General features: G+C 41.9%; 3 protein-coding genes across 3 annotated transcripts in view; all 3 read left to right on the top strand.

The window, feature by feature from the left end:
• The window catches only part of LOC126565731 (protein brawnin), a 402,985-nt gene that overhangs the window by 172,242 nt on the left and 208,071 nt on the right, over window positions 1–22,672 (top strand). The gene's annotated exons all lie outside the window — the stretch shown is intronic.
• LOC126560616 (uncharacterized) lies at window positions 2,561–3,903 on the top strand. The gene is made up of 2 exons (XM_050216570.1): window positions 2,561–3,641; window positions 3,710–3,903. The coding sequence occupies exons 1-2, from the start codon at window positions 2,561–2,563 to the stop codon at window positions 3,901–3,903; spliced, it is 1,275 nt and encodes a 424-aa protein (XP_050072527.1).
• Window positions 6,528–7,921, top strand: LOC126564745 (uncharacterized). Its single transcript, XM_050221844.1, has 2 exons — window positions 6,528–7,651; window positions 7,728–7,921. Exons 1-2 carry the CDS (start codon window positions 6,580–6,582, stop codon window positions 7,919–7,921), a joined length of 1,266 nt encoding a protein of 421 aa, XP_050077801.1. The 5' UTR covers window positions 6,528–6,579.

The following is a 22,672-nucleotide window of genomic DNA, read 5'->3' as shown; positions in this document are numbered from 1 at the left end:
TCAAGCCGCCATCGTGAACAACCGCCGTTTGACGATGAAATGTAAAGATAGCATGAATGAAACAGTTTATATATGTATATTGAACTCATTTTTAGTTCCCATCTCACCCACAAAAGAAATTATACAGCGAAAAAACACAACATCTATAATCATGAATGTAACAGAAACATCTCAACGTCGACTTTGGTTGCAATGCGAATGGTAAGTAAATTGTGCCCAGAGAGGATAACGCAGATTGCTTAATAGGGAACAAATATGCAAAAGAATAAGAAAAACTATGCAGGTGAAAAAAAGACGTGTTGAATGAAGGTAACAACGTGAATGTGTTGCACTTTTCATTGCCTTTTGGAGTGGCCGCTGAGGGCGATGAATTTTGCAGCCAGAGCTCACATCTTCCGTAGATTCTCTAGCTACGAACGCGAATCAAAATTTAATTTGAATGTGTAATTACATGTACAGCACTGTAAAGCAAGCAACGAAGAACGAAGAAAAGTGGTGTTCAATGTAATGTGCCCATTTTACCATGTACCATGCACCGTTAGGTTTATAAAGTAATAAAAGGGTTTTGAGTTGGAAATCTACTAAATTCGGTATTTTAGCTTTCAACATCCACTTCCGAAATAATTCCTAGGTTTTACGAATTGTACTAACACGTTCAGCAAGTTATAGAATCATTCGAGCATACAAAGTTTTGATCCATACAAAGGAAATATAGAATCACTTAGAGGAATGTTTCAAATCGATAGTGAAAAATTGCCAACCTAAATGCTATTGGAATCTCGACTGTGGAATTTTGCATTAAACAGTCATATTACTAAATAATTAGGAGAGGAAGGAATAGGAAAATTATTATGATAGTATTTGCAAGGAAATTTCGGAGTCCGTGAGGACGGGCTACGTTAGTAGGAAGTTGGAAGATTAAGGTGGTTCAGATGCCATGCGAGAAATGTGCCGAGTTTCTCTAGCTTGTGGGTTATCGGAAGTCTGTGAAGATTGCATTTACTTGACTTGTATTATGATTTCACATTAGAATAAATACAAAACACATAGCATTAGTTGTAACCGAGCGCTTCCGCATAAAGCCGTGCTGGTGCGGGTAAATAACATTAGACGCTAAAGGAAGGATGTAGAATTGAACAAGGGACTCGAATATTTTGGACATAGCACAAATGAACGATCGCCCTTTTTAAATATGGGACATATCCATGCTGTTTTCTAAACATTACGGAAACATCCATCTCTGAACGATCTTGAAAACAGACGACATTAAACAGGAATAAAAAAAAACCTTTCCATTTTTTTAGAACACAGGATGTGTTATATCAGGCCGTGTTAAAAAAGAAGGTTTAAATTTTTTTTTAGTAGGAAATTTCTCGCAAGACGCTCACAGCAGCCAGAGAACGTATCAGCCACTACATCGGCTAGTGAAATTAAGGAAGGAATGCCATTACATTTTCTACGAGAATTAGCAAAACGCCAGAATGATCGAGGGTCAGATGTAAATTTTACTTGAAGACGGCCAAGGTAGGACCGATAACCTATAATAACATCTGTAAGTTATTTGATGTATGGGTGCGCCTTAAAGTGAGTACGGCGTGCCCGCTTTTTATGTGCTTTAAGAGCTTTGAGGGAACTATTTGATCACACCGGATGAAGAGGAATAAGGCTGGAGAGGACAGCACGAGGGTAAGGATTCAAGGATAACACTGTTCAATTTCGATGAAAGCTCCGTATTCAAAAGCATCCTGCTCTCGAACCATCATGGCCAAGAGCTAGAGAAAGTTGTATCGTATGTGTTATGGTGACGATTCGGATGCCTGTTTCTGGATTCATGAACGGAAAAGCTGCATGGCTTGACGTGACTGTTAATTTTGCAAAAAATAAGGTCCAATTGGCGAGTTATTTATTTTCTCACTCGAGCAATCTGACATAATCCATTTAGGGTCATTACATACCATGAGAATTTCGTCATTAAGGAATGCTGAATGAAGCTTGATAACACCGGTTGGGGGAACTTGTTTAACAATTCTGAACTGGACACTTAACAAAACTCTAAACTGCTAGTGAAATGCAAAAAACAGACAACAGTTAAATGCTCGAATGTCACTGGACCGTCATAATTAATTATAAATAAAAAATAAAAATAAAAATAAATGCTCGAACGATTCTATAACTCGCAGAATGTGTCTATAGAGTCCGCGAAACCCCTTGCAATAAATCGGGGAGCAAATTTGCTTCTTAGCTCATCTGTGTCTTATACTTCTGTTTAGATTCCATTCTTTTGTCTGCTTATCATTGTACAAAAATAGCCAAAAAGGCAGCATTAGCCGGTGTATTACGTCAGAGATTTCGTACGATCACATAATGGATAGCGAAGATGGACTATGGAATGCTGTTGACTGTGACTGACTGGCTATGTGAAAAAGACCAATTGTTATTAAATTGATAAGAGGCATCAAGTTGACCCCTTGCTGGTAGAGAAACCAGCTAAATCATTTCAATGCCAGTTTGGGTTTGTCATTTCAGCAGTGCGTTAGTGTTTTCTTAACCATTACGGACTATGACGGAGCCAAATGTACCGTCCTTCTTGGACGAATCCTTCCTGCAGCGTATTCTAGAAAAGCATCAAAATGATAAATCAGTTCGTATCGACCGTTTCAACATACAGCTTGCAACTAAACCGGGCGACAACTATAGTAGTGATGTGTTCAGTGTTGTGATCCATTACAATGACTCCAAGGAAATCCATCTTGTGGTGAAAGTTGTTCTGGCTGGGGCGATGATGAAGAATTTTTGTGACAATATCGGTGCTTTCGTGAAGGAAGTAAACACTTTTCAACATTTACTGCCCGCTTTTGGTCGGATCGTTTCGGGTACAGACGCAGCCAATTCGGTAAAGTTTGGCGCCCACTGTTTCCATGCTACCCGTGACCCACTGGATACGATCGTGTTCGAGGATCTGAAGGCGCTCGGTTACCGGATGCCTGATCGAACACGTGGCGGACTCGAGTTTGCGCATTGTGAGTTGATTATGCGTAAAATTGGACTCTTCCATGCAGCCTCAATGGTGTACGTGGCGTCGATAGAAACAACCGAGAGGAAACTTTTCCTCGAACGCTACAGGTATGGAATGGCACTCCCGGGTGATGATGAACGAACCAATCCGGCACTGGCGATGTTTAAGAAAGGGCTGGAGAAATTTCTGCAAGTGGCAAAAGATTGGCCAGAACTGAAGCGTACCATTTGGTTGAAGCTGGATGCACTGCAATCCGACTATTCGCGTCGCGTTGCACGATCGCTTTCACCTCCGGAACCTGGTGAGGAGGTTGCCTATCGCGTCCTGAATCATGGTGACCTTTGGGGCAACAATATGATGTTCCGGTACGATGATGATGATGATGCGACTGTGCGTGAGGTGATGTTTGTCGATTACCAACTGTCCAGCTACGGTAGTCCCGGCCTCGATCTGGTGTACTCGCTTTACAATTGTCCTCAGTTTGAGGTGCGTGAAACGCGTATTAAAGATCTGCTAGAAATTTATCATCGATCGCTTTGCGAAGGTTTGCGTACCGGTGGGTACCAACCGCCCGTTCCAACGTTTGCCGATGTCCAGAAGGAGTATGTACGTCACGAGTTCATTGGTACGTAAATGTTTGGCGGTAAAAGCAAATTATTTCTAATTTCAATCTGACATTTCATCACATTCCAGGCATTGTGAGCGGACTTTCGATGTTACCGATCATTCTGATGGAACACACGGATGATGTGAAGCTCACGCTTGAAAATCTCATTGATACAGAACATGCGGAAAGAATCCGCGACATACAGTACAAAGGAAAGCTGTATCGTAAATCGGTAATTCCTATCCTGGAGCGTTTAGATGCGAAGTGTCTGTTGGATTAATGCAAAGTAATTGATGTATGGATGCATTCCGATTTCGATGTATTTACATGTCTATATGGTCCAACTTTGTAAGGTAAAAGAAGATACAGATCAGATACAGATAGTTGAACGAATTTAATTTTGTTTCAATTTAAATCCTACGTCCAAGAAGCATCCTAGATAACTACCTAGCTATAGATATCATGAAATTAATGAGTTTATCCTTAATCTTGGTCCTGGTCCTATTTTTTTATGTTTTCCTTTTTCTACATAAGGGAGAAGATCTTGCAAAAGCCAAACGTTAATGGTCAGGAACCGCCTGACGATCTCCAACTACTTCGACAGAATATGGAGTTAAAAGAACGAACAATGCTTCAAACATAGCACCTTTACTATTGTTGATAATTCTGCTTGAGAAAGATAACAGACAACAGACTTGCTTAATTGGATGTCTAAAATGCAGGGATATAGTTTAAAAAAACGCAGAATGGGTGGAAGTTGCTTAGGATGTCTGTTAAAGTCGAAAACATATGGAGAATGAACAATTATTAGGAGTTAAAGCGATTAATTTACGCATAGCACACATCAGAGGATTTCTACCTTCTGAAATAGTGCTGGATCGGGTGTTTCCAAGAAACACTGTCTAGAGCTGCACTCTTCCATCCACGGCTGCGTTCAATCTCCGATAGGTTTGACTTCACTTGATTCTACCAACGGGCTCGTCATGCTCATCTACCCGTGAGTCGTGGGGAATGAATCTGGCGTCCTAATCTCGTGCCCTAACCATTATATATATAGCCTTCCCGCTTCCATTACCGTCAGGATATCAGCACCGTCAAACGGCTCAGCTAGCTCTCCTTCGACGCAGGCCCTGTTCGCACACACCATTAAAGAGAATCCTTACCATCCGTCGCTCGTTAATGGCGAGTGCATTGGACTTCTCCATCAGCATATTCCAGGACTCGTACCCATAGAGAACTACCGGACGTATGTGCGATATATCGTGCATTTTGTATATTGTTGGAGTCTTCTGGATTGTTCTGGATCGATCGATCGATCGAGTTTGTGGAGTCCGTAGTAGGCACGATTCTCCCAAACAAATTTCTTCTTATTGGCTTAACGACGTATAAGGCTACGTCGGCCATCAGATGGGTTACTAGACTTGCTGATACTACGTAGTTGCATAGTCAGTCCTCACTACGGGGGGACGGTCCGGATGGATTGAACCCCAGTCCTGTCGTTTGAAGATCGGCACCGCTTTCACCTACACCACCGGATCACCCCCGTCTCCTGGACAATGCGCCTTCGGAATTCGCTACTTACGTTGTTGTCCAAAATTACGATCGTACCGAAGTAGCAGAGCACCTCTACCACCTCGAGATCGTCGCAGTCAACTGATACTCTGTCTCTATCACGGTCAGAGCATCCGGCAAGCAGATATATTGTCTTTATCGAATTCGAAAAGTATGTAAGAACCGATAAAATGAAGTTTCAAACACCACTACAGGTAGCGTTGGTTGTTTACGATGTTGTATTCTTGAGATATACTGATGTTGCTTTGCGACCAGCGTCCAGGCTCTTAATTCCAGACTATGCAGGTATTTATTTATTTGTAATTTAGTCAGGATGGAACAATGCCATATTGTCAAGGTTATTCAGGTATTCAACCTGATTCTTATTTCCGTAGTCATAAGCTATCTCTAAATTTTATCTTGAGGTTTTAATGGATACAGTATTGAAACTATTTCCATTAAAACCTTAAAATTAAATCCATTAATAAAACAGAGTCTTCTGAACCAATCGGTATAATTAGCTTCATCTTTTTTGCATTCAAACAGATTTGCTAATCCGCTTGATATCGGGAGTTACTAAGCAAACAGACACCGGATCATAGTATTTACAAATTAGTATAGTTAAGCAGCAATGATGATCGTGCTGAAAAGTTAATTCACACAACAGTATGGTTTTAGTTAGTTTTGTTCATACCCAGCAGGAAATGCTACACAAAAACAGTTCCAGATGTGCCTTGTAGTACTGATTGTTATTGACCTAAGATAAACTATCTGTCAATAGAAAGCATTGTTAGTGTACGTGACATTGTTAATTTTAAATTCATGCCGATCATCCTGCCATTCAATGTCTAATACACGCATGAAATAGATTCTTTTGTTGCTCGTAAAATTCAAAGCTACTAATAAGCGTCTAAACACGATCAGCTGCAATACAACTTACTCAGTCATGCGTTCAAAATGGTGAATTTTATTATTTTGTGATTTAACCAGCGAGCATAAAACTTCCCACAAGCTGTGCAAAACTCAGTGCAAACTAAAAAAGGCCAAACATTTGCCCTTTTTTAATACTCCGCGTTTAATCTGTTCGTGCCGTGCTTCTTAATGCGGGACCATAGTCAGATTTTTTGTTTTCCTAAGGCTCTGCCGTACGTTTGTGGTGTAATTAAGCTGCGGAAGCGACTATTCGAACGCACCCGCACACCGATGCTGATGATGATGATGATGGTTCGCGTCACATTATACTGTCACCGCGGTGCAAAAAAAAATGTGCTTATCATTCTCCTCTCGTTTAATGGGCGGGAGATACCTTTGGACAGGTAAATCACTTGCACGGTTCACAGTTGTATCCGGACGGATCTTCATTTCGACGATCGCAACACGTACGGTTCCAATCAGTTCTACCGAGATGGCCAACACGGAAGGAGCACAGCAACAGCTACCGAGCTACCTCACGGAATCGCTCATTCAACGCTCCCTCGAGCACGATCTGCAGCGTCCTGTGACGATCGATCGCTTCACGGCAGGACCAGCGACCGCGGCTGGTGATAACTATCTGAGTGATGTGTTCTGGATCCGTGTCGAGTACGATGGTGGTGCTTCGGAGAAGCGGCTAATAGCCAAATGCATGCCAGACGTTGGTGATCGTGGAGCTACGCTGGATGTGCTGGATGCATTTCGCAAAGAGTCGGAAACGTTCCAGCACCTGCTGCCGGAGTTTAGTCGACTGATTTCACCCGATGGCAAGGAGCAGTTTGGGGCTAAATGTTATTATGCCACAACCGAACCGGTGCGTACGATCGTGTTTGAAGATTTGAAAGCACTTGGCTTTCGCATGTGTGATCGAACGAAGGGTGGACTCGATTTCGACCACATGGCGTTGGTAATGCGCAAGATAGCCAAGTTTCACGGTGCGTCCATGCTGTACGCCAAACAGAGTCCGGAACATGAGCGACGTTTGACCTCCCGTTACTCGTACGGACTCTACAATCCAATGGAAAAGCCTGAAGAGTGTCGTATTCTTCAAGCACTGGAGAAAGGATTGGATAAGTTCATTTCCGTTGCGAGCGGTTGGCCCGAGCTTGATTCCGGTGTGTTGAAGCAGTTGAACGTTATAAGGCCTACCTTCAAAGAACGCATTGCCAAGTGTGTCAATCCGCAACAATCGGGTGCTCGCTACAAGGCACTTAATCATGGCGATTTGTGGAGCAATAACATGATGTTCCGATACGAAAAGGATGGCAGTACCGTGCGGGAGATAATGTTCGTCGATTATCAAATTTCTACGTACGGCAGTCCAGGACTGGATCTTGTCTACACGCTGTACAACTGTCCGCACCGGGACGTTCGTCTCGATCGGCGTGAGGAACTGCTGAAAGAGTACCATCAGGTGCTGCGTGAAACCTTGAAGCGGAAACACTACGAACCACTGCCGACGCTGGACGATGTTAAGGAAGAATTCACTAGGAATGAATTTTTCGGTAAGTTCCTTAAAAAGTCCGGGAAACGTTGTGGATTATAGAAATGTAATGGTTTTCCTCTGATCAATCTTCTTAGGGCTCGTTTGTGCAATTACGTTCTTACCGATCATGGTGATGGAACGTTCTGACGATCTGGATCTTAGCTTCGATGCCTTTTTCAAGGAGGAACATGGAGAGCGTGTCCGAGATGTGCAGTACAATGGAGCCGCTTTTCGTGAAGTTGTGGTACCGGTACTGCATAATCTTCATGCTCGTGGCTTTATTCAGTAATTGTAGTGTTGCTTGCATGTGGAACCTTAACACATTTACACCTTTCCACTTTTCTTATAGCGAGCTCTGCATAAGTACAAAATAAATAAAGGGACCAAGACCCAAATCTTAAGCTTTTATGGAGGTATTTAACTATTATAGAAGAAAAACATGATTATATTACATGATGGTAACAATCCTAATTGCGGTAAGAGTTTAATGCCCTGATAAGATATCTTCATTGTTCTAGAAGCCGAAAAGCGCTTGTTTCTAGCAAGATTCATGCACTTTTTGTATGCTTTTTCATGTGATAAGTTTTATCATGTGTGTATAGGAGCAAAGTTATAAATATTCATCATGGATGTGGACGCGTGCCGTACCTGATGTCACAATAAATCTTACGGTAAGTCTGGCTTTATCCGTGGGAGTATAGTTAGTGTAGTCGTCAAGCAGTAGCGCAAATATGCGTGCATGGAAGTATGGAATACTTCATGAAGAAGCAAATTAAATATCACAATATTAATATTACATATCAAAATACCAACAAACCTTAAACCAATATCTTGGTAGAGCATTGTAGAATACGTGTATCAAAAAAATGTTTTTTTTAATTCTTATATTTTTTTAGTGCTTTGTTTTTATTTCAGTTTTATTCTTGTTACGTATTATTTTCATCGCTATCTATTTTCTTAATTGTGTTATTACTTGTTCATAAGTGTTTGTTAAACTAGTAGTTTTATTATTATTTTATTTCTAATTATGGCTCGGCTCTTCTCAGCTCTTCTTGAGCTGATGTTTTACAAATTTCTCAAAGCACTTCCTCCTTGTTTTTTGTCTTATCCCGGGCATGATCAGCTGATGTTCTGGAGATAAGACGACATTAAAATATGTTATAATATTAGTACAACAGGTTGAGGTACCGGATTTCATATGTGTAGACTGGGTGTCGTGTCCTGTCCGGAATTTCTCCCCGTACGCAGAACTGACTATTCAGGCACAAGTAAACAAAGTCAGGGACTGTCAATTATGTGACAGGTCAAGATCTCTCGAGGTTGTAGCGTTCAATAACAAGATATCAAACTAGATCTCTGCCTCCTAATGCAGAGTGCGACTTGTCCTGCATCGACTACATCAAAGCTGTTTCATCTAGAGTTCAGAGTAACTGAATCCTGTCATTACAACAAGCAAGTTCAAAGGATCTAGCACCAAGGATCTTGTCGATGGCAGACCTGACAACTTATATCTGCACTGTCTTATATCTACGTAGTCATATATCTGCATAGTCAGCATAGATTCTGTCCAGAGCTACCACCAGATGACCGATCAATGGCAATCAATCAATCAACAGCCTTGCAGCAATCAACCTTGCGAACAAAACAGCGTCGGTAATAATAGTGGAAAAAGTGTTGTATTAATACTCGATAAAAAGAGAACAGATGGGTGGTCTGATTGGCTGTAATTACAGGAACGGCTTAGGAACATAACGAAACGGATGGTTCAGGACATTCTGCTATTGTTGAGATGAAATCAAGAAAAATTGAGAGTATCTAGTTAAAACAACCAAAAACTAGTACCTCGGGGGTTGTGTAATGTGCGTGTTCTATGTCTGCGTAAACATTTCAAACAGGAGTCGGTCCATGGAGGAGGCAGGAAAGGTGTCTAGTGGGTCTTGTTTAGTGAAGACAAATTAATTTTGGTTGTGTGGCATGATATAAAGGTAGAAACGGTAGCTCTTTTTAAAGGATATTGACAATGTTTTAGGATATTTGGGAGTCTTTGTTGTAGCGGGGTTAGTATAATACATGCGACAACAAAGAAACTATAGCAATAAGAAGAATTTGGTTATGTAATTAACCTCTTCTTGGCATAACGAGCATTGAGCGTATGCCCATCATCTGATGGCTTATGAGACTTAATGATAAAAAGTAATTGGATTGGTCTATCCTCACTACGGGGGAACAAGCTGAAATGGATTTGAACCCCGGTCCGGCCGTCTGAAGAACGACCCCAAGATACCTTCGACCATCGGATTCCATTTTGGTTTTTGTAGTACTTCTTTCAAAATGTCGAAAAAATCTTACATTTTGAATTTGGCTTTCCCTAGTGGGCCAAAAACAGTATTTTTACAACTTTCCTTTTTAAAATGAAATATTGATACAAGCATACACACCCATACACACGAAAATAGTACTACACTTGACCAAACCAACCAGGCGGCTCCATCGAGAAGCTTGGCCGCCAGCTCCCGAAAGTATTCGCTAGCAAAGTGTGCCTGCATGCAAAAAAGTTTCCTTCGCTCTCCTTCAAAACCTCATTTGTCAATGAATAAAACATAAACGAAAAGTTGCGTGCGTATGTGTACAAGAAGTGCCTGCCTTACACGTACTACGACTGTGGGTTTCTATGGGTTTTCCACGCTGGAAAACAGCAAAAAACCGCACCTTCTTCGATCGATCGAGTCCGCTTCCCATCGGTTGGCTCAGGAAAGGTGCTTAAAGGATGGTAGGCTCGAATAAGTCCCAAGTTTTTCAAGCTTTTGAGTCGGTCGAATCTTTTAGCTTTGTCGTTTCTGAAATTTTATCCCAATTAAACTTTACAACAAATGTTATTTAATAAATTTGTATTATACTTGTTCATATATTAAAAGGTTAGCATACAAATCCCAATCTAATTAATCTTCCTACAGCAAATTTTCTGTAACTAAACTTTTGTCTCCTGGTATTCGCTTTTCAAAATTTCGCCCACACCTTCCCAAGAAACTTACCTGAAGATCCATCTGTCTTATGCACGGTTTTACCAACAAAACAAAAAAGGCCTAAACGCAAACAGGAAAGCACCAAAAACGGTTCGTTTACTTCGGCTGCACGAGCGCACGCTTCGTACAACGCGCCCCGAACCGGATACGCACCACGGATCCATAGCATTACCGTTGCGTTACTATGGAGACAAAAAACCTCCCCCCTTTTCCCCACCCAGCTCTGCACAAGTGGCAGCACCCCAAGGCGGCCTATTTTTGGAAGGATTTATCGATTTTTACTGCCATGGTCTTGCGCGACAGGACCTTCGTGCAGATAAAGCGACCTGCCAGGTTGGGAGCACACTCTGTGACCGTAGGGGCCTGTACCAGCCCATATGGAGGTGGAGTACCGGCCTACTGCAGTGTGTCGTGTGTTAGTTACAAAAACCAAAGCAGAGAGCTTTGCGCAAACTTTTAGCTTATTGATCGCCGTGTTTTTCAAAAACCGCCCCAATGTGTTTGTGTGTGTGTGTGTGTGTATTTCAATTCGCGAAATTTCGCAATTAACTTACACGCTTTAAAGTCCACTGGTGTTTCAGTGCTGCCCAGTTAGTAAGCTAGCACAATACTGCATGAATATTTATGTCGTATGAATATTTATCTCCAAAAACAGCGCATTCTTCCAAACCTCGCGCCCTCAGGACGCATTTCGAAGGAAAAGAAACAAACGACTACCATGAACCAAAGCTTCATTTTGGTTAAATGAAAATTTATGTTTTTGAAGCGCGGTGCTTGAACAAAACAACACAAAAAACTCACCGTCGTGGTCACCGTTTTTCCGTAACTTTCCCTCTCGATGGGACGGTAGAAAATGGTCCGGCAAAAAAAAAAGTACCATAAAATGTGGCACCAAAGTAACGGCTGGCCTTTGTGTAGAGTTGGATCCTTTTACTCCTTTTTTTTTCCTCTTCTTACCAACATTCTGGGCTACCCTGATCTCACCTTCCTCTCATCTCAGGCACTAAGCCTACTGCAATCCTTAAAAAAAAGGAGAATTTCTCGGAGATGATTTTCATTTTTGATGTTGACTGTTATTTGTTCGGTACACGCCATAGAAGGCTGTATTTTGAGGGTCACCGTGATTTCTCTCTCTCTCACTCTCTCTCTCTCTCTCTCTCTCTCATTATTTTCGGTTACTTAAAAGCCGATAAGTTTAATTTACTATCTAAACATTCCGCTTCATATTAATCAACATGCCAGAATGAAAACCTTCGCTTGTGAGGTACTCGACACACTGCTGCGAATTTGATAAAACCGCATCCGGTTGCGGTTTCATTTCCCACGTCCCAGCAACTACCCGCATTGGCAAGGTTAATTGAAAACGGAAACTCCCAAAACTGTCCGGTCTTCCCCGCATGCCGGTTGAGTTCTTGCGTGCAATCGGTTAGACCTGTCAACGATTTGGGCAACGCGGTCAATCGAGCCAAAAGTGCAGACAAAGACAATGGCCAAATGTTTTCGGGTGGTTGTAGTTTTAATTCCAGTCGGAACGCAGCCAACCGTTGCCACCCCGCATTGCATTGGCATCGGTGCCATCTAACTGTTCCGGGACGTGTTTTGTGTGCCATCACAAGTCAACCCGGGTTGGGAGGAAGGAGGATATCGTTTTAAGCGAGCGTTGGTAGTGTTCTGCTCACTACAGTGTAGCGAATGAGTATATGTTTGGGACTAGGTGAAAAATTATTTATATCGCAATATAGCCATGTTCAACTTCCACATCCAAAGTACGAGGATTCTTCTCTCTGTAGTGCACAGCTACTTCTCGCTAGTTAATTATCCATATTTTATTGATAGTTTTCGACATACCCTGCAAGAACTGCAAACAAGAAGTTCGGATTGTGTGAAACTTCATGAGCTTTATAAATTCTATAGCATAGGCTTTAGTTATTCCGTTCAAGGCCTTTTTGCCGTACGCGTGTAAGCAAATCCAGTAGTTAATAAAAAACAATTGCTATTTTAGAGAGAGAAGAAGGAAATGTAGAAGAGCATGCAAGTTTTGGTCGTGACAGAAGTTAAGAAAGGAATATAAATTCGCTTTGACGATCGGATTTAACATCATCAGTTGACAGTTGATCAGTACTGCTTACGAGGGGTACATCTACTGGTCCGTTGCTGCACGAATAAGACGAGAATTTCCTTTCCGCTAATCGTCATTGTAACGAGAAGTCTTCTTCTGTTACTTCAATTCTTCAACAACTTCTGTTGCTTCGTGGGGAGATGTCTCCATTCGGCTTACATCCGACTTACCGAATTTCTTCTAGGCTACTAAAGAATCATTCGTTGTTCTTTTGTCCACAAATCGGTGACTCGAATCAGGGTGTAGGTGACTTCAACAATATCAATTTAAACAATTTTCGATCGATTTTTTGGAACAAATGAACTAATAATTGGGCGGTCCGGTGATGTAGGCGACAGCGGCGCCTGGCTTCAAACGGCAGGACCGGAGTTCAAGGATATTTTAAGTTATTGTGTTAAATTAAGCTCTGAGATATACAGTACTGGACAAAATAATTCATACGCTTTTACTATTCTTTCTACAAGCTCAATATTTCCTTCAACGTAATAGTTACAACAATGCTATCTTAAGCAAAGTTGTTGCACTGTTATCAGGCAATAATGTTGTAGAAGTGAAGTTATTAGAATTACGCACGACTTTCTAAATATATGCAATCTTTCCGGAAAGGATGAGGATCGTCTTGGACAAAATAAATCATACATCAGATTTCTTATTCACAAGTTAAGCTTATATCAAATTCCTTATTTTTTACACCCGTATTGTATTTTTGAACCCTTAATATTTGGTATGATCACCCTTTGCCGTCAGCACCGCTTCCAATCGACGAGGCGTACTTTCAACGAGATTCCGTAGATATTCTGAATCAATTTTCTCCCACGCTGTTTTCAAAACAATAAAATAGTCGTCTTTGTTCTCTTCTGAATGTATAGTTCCTTAAGTGTGTGACCGGATCTGCGCAATCCAGGTTATGCCTGGATTGACGTTTTTGTCTAAATAGCTCATACTTGCTCTCATTGCTCCACAAAACACTTTTCCAAAAGTCTAAAGACATCCCGGCGTACTTTGATTTGATTCCAATCTCTTCCGTTTGTTTTGCATGCTTATGAAAGGGCGCTTCGATGTCAAATAGTTTTTCAAACCACTCTCGTTGAGGCACCGTTGTATGGTACGGCGATCGACAATCCAGATTTATCGTTGCCTTAAATTCCCTGGAAGACAACTTATGGTTTTGCTTCGCCATCCGACCGTTTCTCGCATCATCACGACGGGTCGTTACACGATGACGTCCTTGTCCAGATATGCTGCACAGCTCCAAGCGAAATCGAATACTTTTCAGCAATTTTCCGGAAAGCTATTAATTTTTTGCGATCGCTTATAACCATATTTCTCACATTCCGCGAGATTTGTTTTACTGACATTTTTCACATTTCATATGACGCAATATTTTGATCCACTAGCTTTCCAGTAAGAGAACTGTCAAGTAAGCCACAGGACTGCTAGTTTTACGGTGCTGCCAGAACGTTAGTTAATTAACGATAAGAAAAAATGTTTTTTTAAGTGTATGTTTTATTTTGTCCATGCTTAAAAACCAACTGTTTGCTGTAACAACTTCTTGTAAGCATACAAAGCTATTTTTAATATTTTTCTAAGCAATACTTAAAACTTTAATGAAAATAAATTAACTCTTAGGAATAAATCATAGTATTTACAATTGATTATTAGAGTAAATCATAGTATTTATCTGAAAAATTCAAAAAATACTCCTCAAAGAACATTTTTATTTTACGTGTATGATTTATTTTGTCTAGTACTGTAGTCTTGAAACTACGTATGACGAAGTCTTCCCTGGTAGGTCGGAAAAAAGGCAAGTTTTCCATTACTTTTTGCTTCACAAATCTATGAAAGGACAATGTGACGAAATTGCTGGGCATGATCTTTGATCCTATTTTCACATGATCCTACCCCGTTGGGGTTTTTTTTTTGTTAAGAAAGTCCTTTATTCAGGCAGTTAGTACATACTAATTTTGGCATTAATTATTTGTACAATATATTCTCCATAGCTGACAGTACGGCGCAGAGCCGTCATTCTAAATTATAAATTACAATTTTCCTTAGGTACAATTATCAGTCTCGCACACATAAATGCACTGATCGCACTGTAGACGTTCACTGGCACGGAACTCCTCCAACGAAGTGCTCTTTGTGAAATTATTTGTATCAGCGCATCGCTAGCATAAAACATTATCCAAAGTCAAACTAGGTCATACAACACGCTCGTGTGCTGTTCACACTGACAATTGAGATTTAGCACTTCTAGCCTGTTACCCTTGATTGCCTCACACGCTCGATCCTTTCGTTCGCTTGTATCTTTTGGTTCGTTTTGGTTCTTTTTGTTGTTGTTTTGCTTCAAGCTTTATCTTTTCCATTATTGAGCATGAGTCGTTTTATTTTTACATGCGCGATTTTATGCTACACACGAGATTGTTCTTGCTATTGTGTTATGAGGTTCAGAAATTACACAGTTTTCACAAAAGGCACAACACTCTAGTCGTAGATACCAAAAGTGCAATTGAGCAATGGCCAACAGGACCGTGCTTTTGTTATCTGTTTTTGTCTGAGAATGTTGCAGAACAAATGAATGTCTACATTTGTCAAGGGTATTATTTAGCGTGCGCTTGTAGTAATAATCCATAGAACTTAGAACATTGTGGAAATCTAGAAGCAGGAAAAGGGACAGTACAAAATTGTTCAACGTTACGTTTCATTGTTACATGTGAAGATGAAAACGCATACTGGTAGTGCTTAATGCTCCATCACACTATTTGTTCCAATGCCCTGACAAGCAATATTCAAACTGACATTTGCACAAGCCACAGTGTTTCCTCCAGCGGACTTAAAGAAAAACTTCCAAAGAAAATCGTACAAATATTGCCCATTTGTGAAGAACGTAATTGAAACGAACAGAACTCTGCCTCTATTATGCATTACTTCTTTCACATAATAGTACACCACACAAGTTGAAAGATTGCACAAGAAGCAAAGTAATAAAAAAAACACAACAAAGCAACCGATTTTATTCTCTTCCCAGTGCTCTGTTTTTATCAAAGAGCAGAATATTACAGCCATTCAGAATGCAATCGTGCTCATTCAAACATCAGAGAATGGAACTTTCTTTGTGTTAATCCCTCTTTTCTCCATTCCCGAAGTATGGCAAGAATTAGATCAGTAGGTCATACTCGCCTGGAATGAATGAGCATTCCTTGCCGCAAGGAATGGCACGTGTGGCAAGTGTGCTTGATACGCAAAAAGGAAAAATCCAAAGTGTTCGTAACAAAACAACCGCGGAACCAGGGAAAGGGAAGAATCTTACGACCCAATCAAAATAGGCAGTTTGTTCTTAGTTTTTCCCCTGCGAATGAGTTCCAGCTTTTTCCACACAGGCACACTCACACACACAAAAATGCAGAGTTTTTTTGTTCCCCCCCCTGGGACATTTGCTTTGTCGCAATGCAATCGATGACGTCGTTGTTTGTTGTTCGCTGCCTTGATGCAATCACTGCTTCTCTACCACCGGAGGCGTAAATACATCTCTCTTTGCACCAAATCAAAGGGGAGGAATGATATCCAAGCCAAAAACTGCGTCTTCGAATGCATATCATGCCCCAGGTGGAATATAGGGTGAGGCGAGCAGACAAAGCGAGCCGGACTTATTGCGTCGAAAGAATCGGTGCGGATTCCTCCAAATTACGCCGCAACTAGTTTTGCGCCTATCGCAGTGCAGTGCTGATGATGGCTGGGAGTTTCGTCCATAACGTCGGATGAGTCATGCTAGTGAACGAATCACGACTTGTTCGGATTGGAGTTGAAAACAAAGAATTGTGACGTTTAAGACCTCGTTTAACCTTGAAAGATATTCAATAATTATCTATTATTATTAATATATAGACAAATATCCCGCTTCTGGATAACATTCTTCAGCAACACATTTTTTAAACAATATGCTAAACGATGGAACCATCATTAATGTTCTAAATAAATCGGGTTCCCTCATTCTCATAGACAACATTATCCATCTATTGCAACCGTGATCAGTATCGATCATTTTTACGCATTTATATTCACATAAAGCCAGCAAGAATGAAGGAGGAAGCTCTTGCAGCAGCCCAAAAACAATCATTATCGCAAACTATTGATCATTACAATGATGTTTCAAAAGAGAGAATAGAACACGATAACAAGGACAGTATTCAATAGCTCACAGAGTATATCAGACATTCGGAAATGTATTATTCATATATGGATCATTGCATAAATTTGTCGCCTACATCATTCAAAGTGCTGATGAGAATTGTTTTTTGTATGGAGCAAGTGTTCATTATAGAGGATTGTGTACACGTTTTGCTCATGTTGAACTGCGACTTGCAACAATGAAGTGACAGAGAGAAAGCAATTGAAACGATAATTAATATTAATTAAAGCCTCTCGATTAAATCGATCTCTTCATCCCACAAAAAGACGCACAGAGTTTTTACTTTTGCGCACCGTCATTTGCTAGTATTTTTGCATCTTTTTTATGAACATTATAAGAAAAAGGATTAGAGTATTGATTATAAAAAAAGGCTACTATTTCTCCAACTTTAGGCAAAGAAGGACAAGAACAAGGGGTAAATGTCTGGACTCTTTAAAGCAAGAGGTGTACAACGATTATTTACTTTTATGCTGTCTCATGCGTTTCTTACTTGAGACTGAAGTCACATACTTAACAAATATTCTCTACTCAAACGAGATAGAATGTGGAACTGAATTATAAGAGAGTACAGGGAAGCACACGGTGCATTTGAGCGCTGCATGAAGAATAAACAAACCTTCCACTTCATGCCAAACAATGGATTGCAATATTTATAAAATAGTCAAGCGAAACAAAGCGAAAATTGTTTATGAAACGTGTATCCCGGGGATAAACCCATTGCCACTAAACAGTTTTATGAGTTGCAGCAGAAATCATTGCTTTCTGGTGATTTATTTGCTGAATGTGTAACTTTGAAATAGTGCACTTGTTTATTAATGCATATCCATCTCTATTTCTTGATGCTCTTAGCAATTTAAATTTATGTAATGCTTTCGCATCATATTTTTACTTTACCTTTATGCAGTCTTAATTGCATTTTTTTTTTCAAAAGTGTAATGTGCTACAGCTTCAATAAATTCTTCCTATTAAGAGACACAAGATGGTGGCAGAACATTTTTGAACAAAGATTTAAATTCAACAATTATTACGTAGATGCTACAATACCAAGTAACACGAAAACGTTACAAAAACATGCCTGCATACATCTCACCCAGGAACTGGCCGGGCATCTCACTGCAGCACCGTACTGCAATCCGTAGGTTGCCCGATCCGTTCGATATTAGTTATTTATTTACGAAGCAACCACTCCTGTTAGGTACTGCACCGCCACCAGGGCCGATGATAGCAAGCGGATGCGTAGGACGGGGGGAGGGGGGGGGGTCGCCCATTGCAGTCGCTCACCAGTCCGGCACCAGGCGCACGTACGATCGAGCCCACAACCGTCAAACAGCATTTTGATTGAATCCATTGACGATGGATAAATTATTAGCCGCATGAAGCAGCGAAGCTAATGATTGCGGTCCGTGGATCTGGATGGACGGAGGAAAGCAGTATGTAGGTCACCTCGGACCTGACCCGTTGGAGCGTGGGTTGGCATGTTTTATGGTTTGCGTTTAGAATCAGGTTTTGGGAAGGAATGGCCTTAACGGGGTGCTGCTGTTGGAGCTGTTCGTTACCAAAACTTTGTCAGCTACTGATACCTTCATAATGTAGTACTTTAGTGGTGTGATCATTATAATTGAAAAATTCTCGACTGTATCGTATAACAATAACGTATACAATTGTTTATAAGCAGAAAAGAGCTTATAAAATTAATTTTATCTGGTGAATTCTTCGTTCGTTCGCACTACGGTCTTGACGTACTAGGAAGTCTTGACGTGTCAATTCTAAATTTCCTTCATTTGATTTACCCTTAACTGGACAGTCAATCCAATAAGTAGCGAAACCAGGCATGGTTCAAATATGTGAAATACTGTTGAGCTTTGATATCTTCAAGACTTTCGACCATCAGAATTTTGAGGGTTCAGTACAATAAATTGTGTATATGTATGGTACGTCCTAATTTTTTAGTGCTATATGCAACAACCAATGACAGCACAATACATGCTGACGTTGTAGTACCTAACCAAATTATTTCTATAAGTCAACCCCGATCCTGGCATACGCTGATGATATAGACACCATTGGACTGCGGCTCTCCCAGGTAGCAGAAGCCAACCAAAGGATCGAGCAGGCGACAGAAAACCTCGGGTTGCAGATTAACGAGGCAAAGACCAAATTGATTGTTGTATCATCAGTGGCCCTACTGAGAAATCCGGAACTACGTGGGGTTGATGTACGGATAGGTGACCGCAAATTTGCAGTCGTCCAAAACTTCTCTTTTCTCGGGTCAAAAGTCAGCACCGAAAACAGCATAGAGACGGAGTTGCGCGCTAGGATGCAGGCGGCTAGCCGGTCATTGTACAGCCTGAGGAAATATCTCACCTCAAAAAACCTGTCGCGACGGTCGAAACTTGGATTATATCGTACCTTTATAGTCCCAGTACTCACATACGCCTCTGAGACATGGACTCTGTCCAAAACAGACGAAGAACTTTTAGCCGCGTTCGAGAGGAAGATGCTCAGAAGGATCGTTGGCCCCATAAGTGTGGAAGGACAATAGGGGAGCAGCGACAACGACGAGCTGTACGAACTGTACGACGAACTTACTATCGTACAGCGAAATAGACTCGTCAAGCTTCGGTGGGCTGGTCATGTCATTAGAAAGACGCCGTTCGATCCAGCCCGTAAAGTATGTTGAGGTCGTCCACATGTACAGAGGAGTGGGGCGTGGTAGGTCCAAATGGTGTGATGGCGTTGATGCCTCCGTCAAGATGGCCGGGCAGGCGACGGCACTGGATCGTGAGCGATTTGGAGGATTTCTGCAGCAGGCCAAGACCGCGACACGGTTGTAGCGCCCGATAAGTAAAAAATATCCTTTAGTTTTTGTTTTTGCTCCTACTTGGATGTAACGGTTGCGAATATTACTGTGTTCTGCGTCACTTTCAAACGAATGAACAGCCTCAACAGCCACAAAAGGTTACGGGTGATCAAAACGCAGCGACCCCATCTGCGAAGACACCCGCCGAAAGAGTGTTGCCAACGTCGAGTTGCCGCTATTACCGCTCAGGAATGAACACCAACGGTCCGCGGGTGGTCACGATGCAGCGATAGCGACCCTATCCTTTCGGAACGCGGCCAATACGTCCACGTCAACGGTTCCCGTTTCGAATGACCGTGTACGTCATCTGTACGCACTGTAGCGATTGGACATACCGTATCCAAGGTGCCCTGGGTCATCGGATTGGAGCGCTTGATCGTCTTCCTGGGCAGGCATCGACGTAAGCGCAGTTATACTTCCACGATTCAAGTATCGAGCAACAACGAAATGAAATGGTTGACGCGCGGTTGGCGCTTAGCAGCATCCTGGATCGGGTGATTGTGGCTACCCTCCAAAACTTTGTCCAACTGACGATGAAGCCGATGGTATACATATGGTGGCAACGAACAAGGACCGTAGAATCGTAGCACCGGAATCATCAGCCGTGCTTACGAATCAGTTTTCAGATGCACTCCAATATCCACTACTGCATCCGTTCGCAGAAGCGGGATGGACGTACGACGTCTTATCCATTAATCCATTGCTCCGGATGACTTATGCAGCAGCACTGCGTGGATCAGAGTTGTAAAAGCGCTGCGAGGAGCAGCGCCTAATGGCCACGGGCCACGAGAGATTTCCAAATCAAAACTTAAGGTTCTCATGAATGTTTGTGAAATTTTCTCGCTTTGAAATCGCTTTTTGAGAATACACAAGCATACGCAAGCTACCTACGCGGGACTATGGAGAAAATTATCATCATAATCATATGATAATCATAATTTAGAGATATTTGACAATTTCACTTCGATTTCAATAGTCTAATTTCCCTTAGCCTTAAAATTTCAACAAAAACAGCAAGCACCGCAACTGCGTGCTGATGCATACGCTGACATTATGAACATTGCCTTCATCCAGCCGACTAGCAGTTGCAAAATAGAGCACCCAAACAAGACTCTATGGCTATTGTACGTGCGATTGGTAAGCCTGATATCTTCATTACAGTCATGTGCAATCCACAGTGGCCAGAAATGATCGAGGGAGTGCTTGGGCTTCAGATCGCACGCATTGGCATGTGATTGATTATCAAAAACTTAGTCTTCCCAATGCTCACTGTTTGCTGATCCTCGGTGATGCGGACAAACAACGGTCGGTTGCGGATTACGACCGATTGGTTTCGGCAGAAATTCCAGATTCTGCAAACGAAGAGCTTCACGAAACTGTAAGCAAAGCTATAATACATGGGCCATGCGGTAGGGCGAATCCATAGGCACCTTGCATGAAAGATTGAGTTTGCTCAAAGCGCTTCCCGAAGTGTTTAGATATACACCGGTTACTTACAGTAACCGCTACATATAGTAAGTACAGTTACTTACTTACTTATTAGCCGCTACAACCGCTTTGCGGTTTTCCCCTGCCGCAGCAGAAGAATTGGTTGGTAAGAAACCAAAAATTTCACTAAGTTCGGGGCTTGGGTACAAACCAAAAGTTAAAATGATGTCCCTGAACATGCATACAAGTTCGAGTATTGATATTGTTAACCTAACAAGAGATGATGGCAAGTCGAATTGGTTGGTAAGAAACCGCTCACGGTCCTGCGGCGTCGTCCGCCAATCCGTTATCCCGGACTTGATGGCGGATGATTCCACGCCATCTTCCCACCTCAATCTGGGCCTACCACGCCCCTCTCTGTCCGTGTGGACGGTCTAAAAGGACTTTCTGGGCTGGTTCGTCCGATGCCATGCGTATAACATGGCCAACCCATCGGAGCCTGGCGAGCCTAATTCGCTGCACGACGGTGAGATCGTCATACAGTTCGTACAGCTCGTCGTTGTAGCGGCTCCTCAATTGGCTCTTCCACACATACGGGGCCAACGATCCTTCTGAGCATCTTCCTCACGAACGCAGCTAAGATGGCTTCGTCTGTTTTGGACAAGGTCCATGTATCAGAGGCGTATGTGAATACTGGGACTTCAAAGGTACGATACAGTCCCAGCTTCGACCGTTGTGAGAGGCTTTTTGAGGTGAGATGTTTTCTCAGGCTGACCGCCAGCATCCTAGCGCGCAACTCCGTCTCTACGCTGTTTTTGGTGCTGACTTTTGACCCGAGAAAAGTGAAGTTTTGGACGACTTCAAATTTGCAATCACTCCCACGTAGTTCCGGATTTCTTAGTAGGGCTGCTGATGGTGCCACCATCAATTTGATTTTTGTCTCGTTCATATGCAACCCGAGGTTTTCTGCCGCCTGTTCGATCCTTTGGTAGGCCTCTGCTACCTGGGATAGCCGCAGACCAATGATGTCTATATCATCAGCGTATGTCATGATGTCGGTTGACTTATAGAAGATGGTTCCCATGATGGAGACCCACCTCCGAGTCACGGATGGCCTTTTCTAGCGCCAAGTTAGGAGACAGGCGAGCCCATCTCCCTGACGTAGGCCTTTGGTGGTAGCAAAGGGCCCTGAGAGATCCACCTTCACCTGGCATGTGACGTTGGTAATGGTCATTCTAACAAGCCTGATCAGTTTGGCCGGGATTCCAAAAGAACTCATCGCCTCGTAAATGGACTAGTAGTGAACCAAAAACGAATTAGTGAATATCTCTGTCGCAAATTCAATTTAATTAATCCTGTTTGACTAAGTGTTTTTTTTAAATAATGCTGTGCTAAATTAATTATAAATTTCCTATTTATTG

This window comes from Anopheles maculipalpis, chromosome 3RL (assembly GCF_943734695.1).
Source record: "Anopheles maculipalpis chromosome 3RL, idAnoMacuDA_375_x, whole genome shotgun sequence".
Classification (NCBI taxonomy): Eukaryota; Metazoa; Arthropoda; class Insecta; order Diptera; family Culicidae; genus Anopheles; species Anopheles maculipalpis.
The sequence above is the reverse complement of the archived record's forward strand: the minus strand, read 5'-3'. Positions and strand labels throughout refer to the sequence as shown.

What these genes read in the sequence shown, in the direction of transcription:
- LOC126560616 (XM_050216570.1), top strand. Translation starts at nt 2,561, where the DNA reads ATGACGGAGCCAAATGTACCGTCCTTCTTGGACGAATCCTTCCTGCAG. An exon ending in TGTACGTCACGAGTTCATTG is followed by an intron (nt 3,642 to 3,709) that starts GTACGTAAATGT and finishes ATCACATTCCAG; the next exon opens with GCATTGTGAGCGGACTTTCG.
- LOC126564745 (XM_050221844.1), top strand. Translation starts at nt 6,580, where the DNA reads ATGGCCAACACGGAAGGAGCACAGCAACAGCTACCGAGCTACCTCACG. An exon ending in CACTAGGAATGAATTTTTCG is followed by an intron (nt 7,652 to 7,727) that starts GTAAGTTCCTTA and finishes CAATCTTCTTAG; the next exon opens with GGCTCGTTTGTGCAATTACG.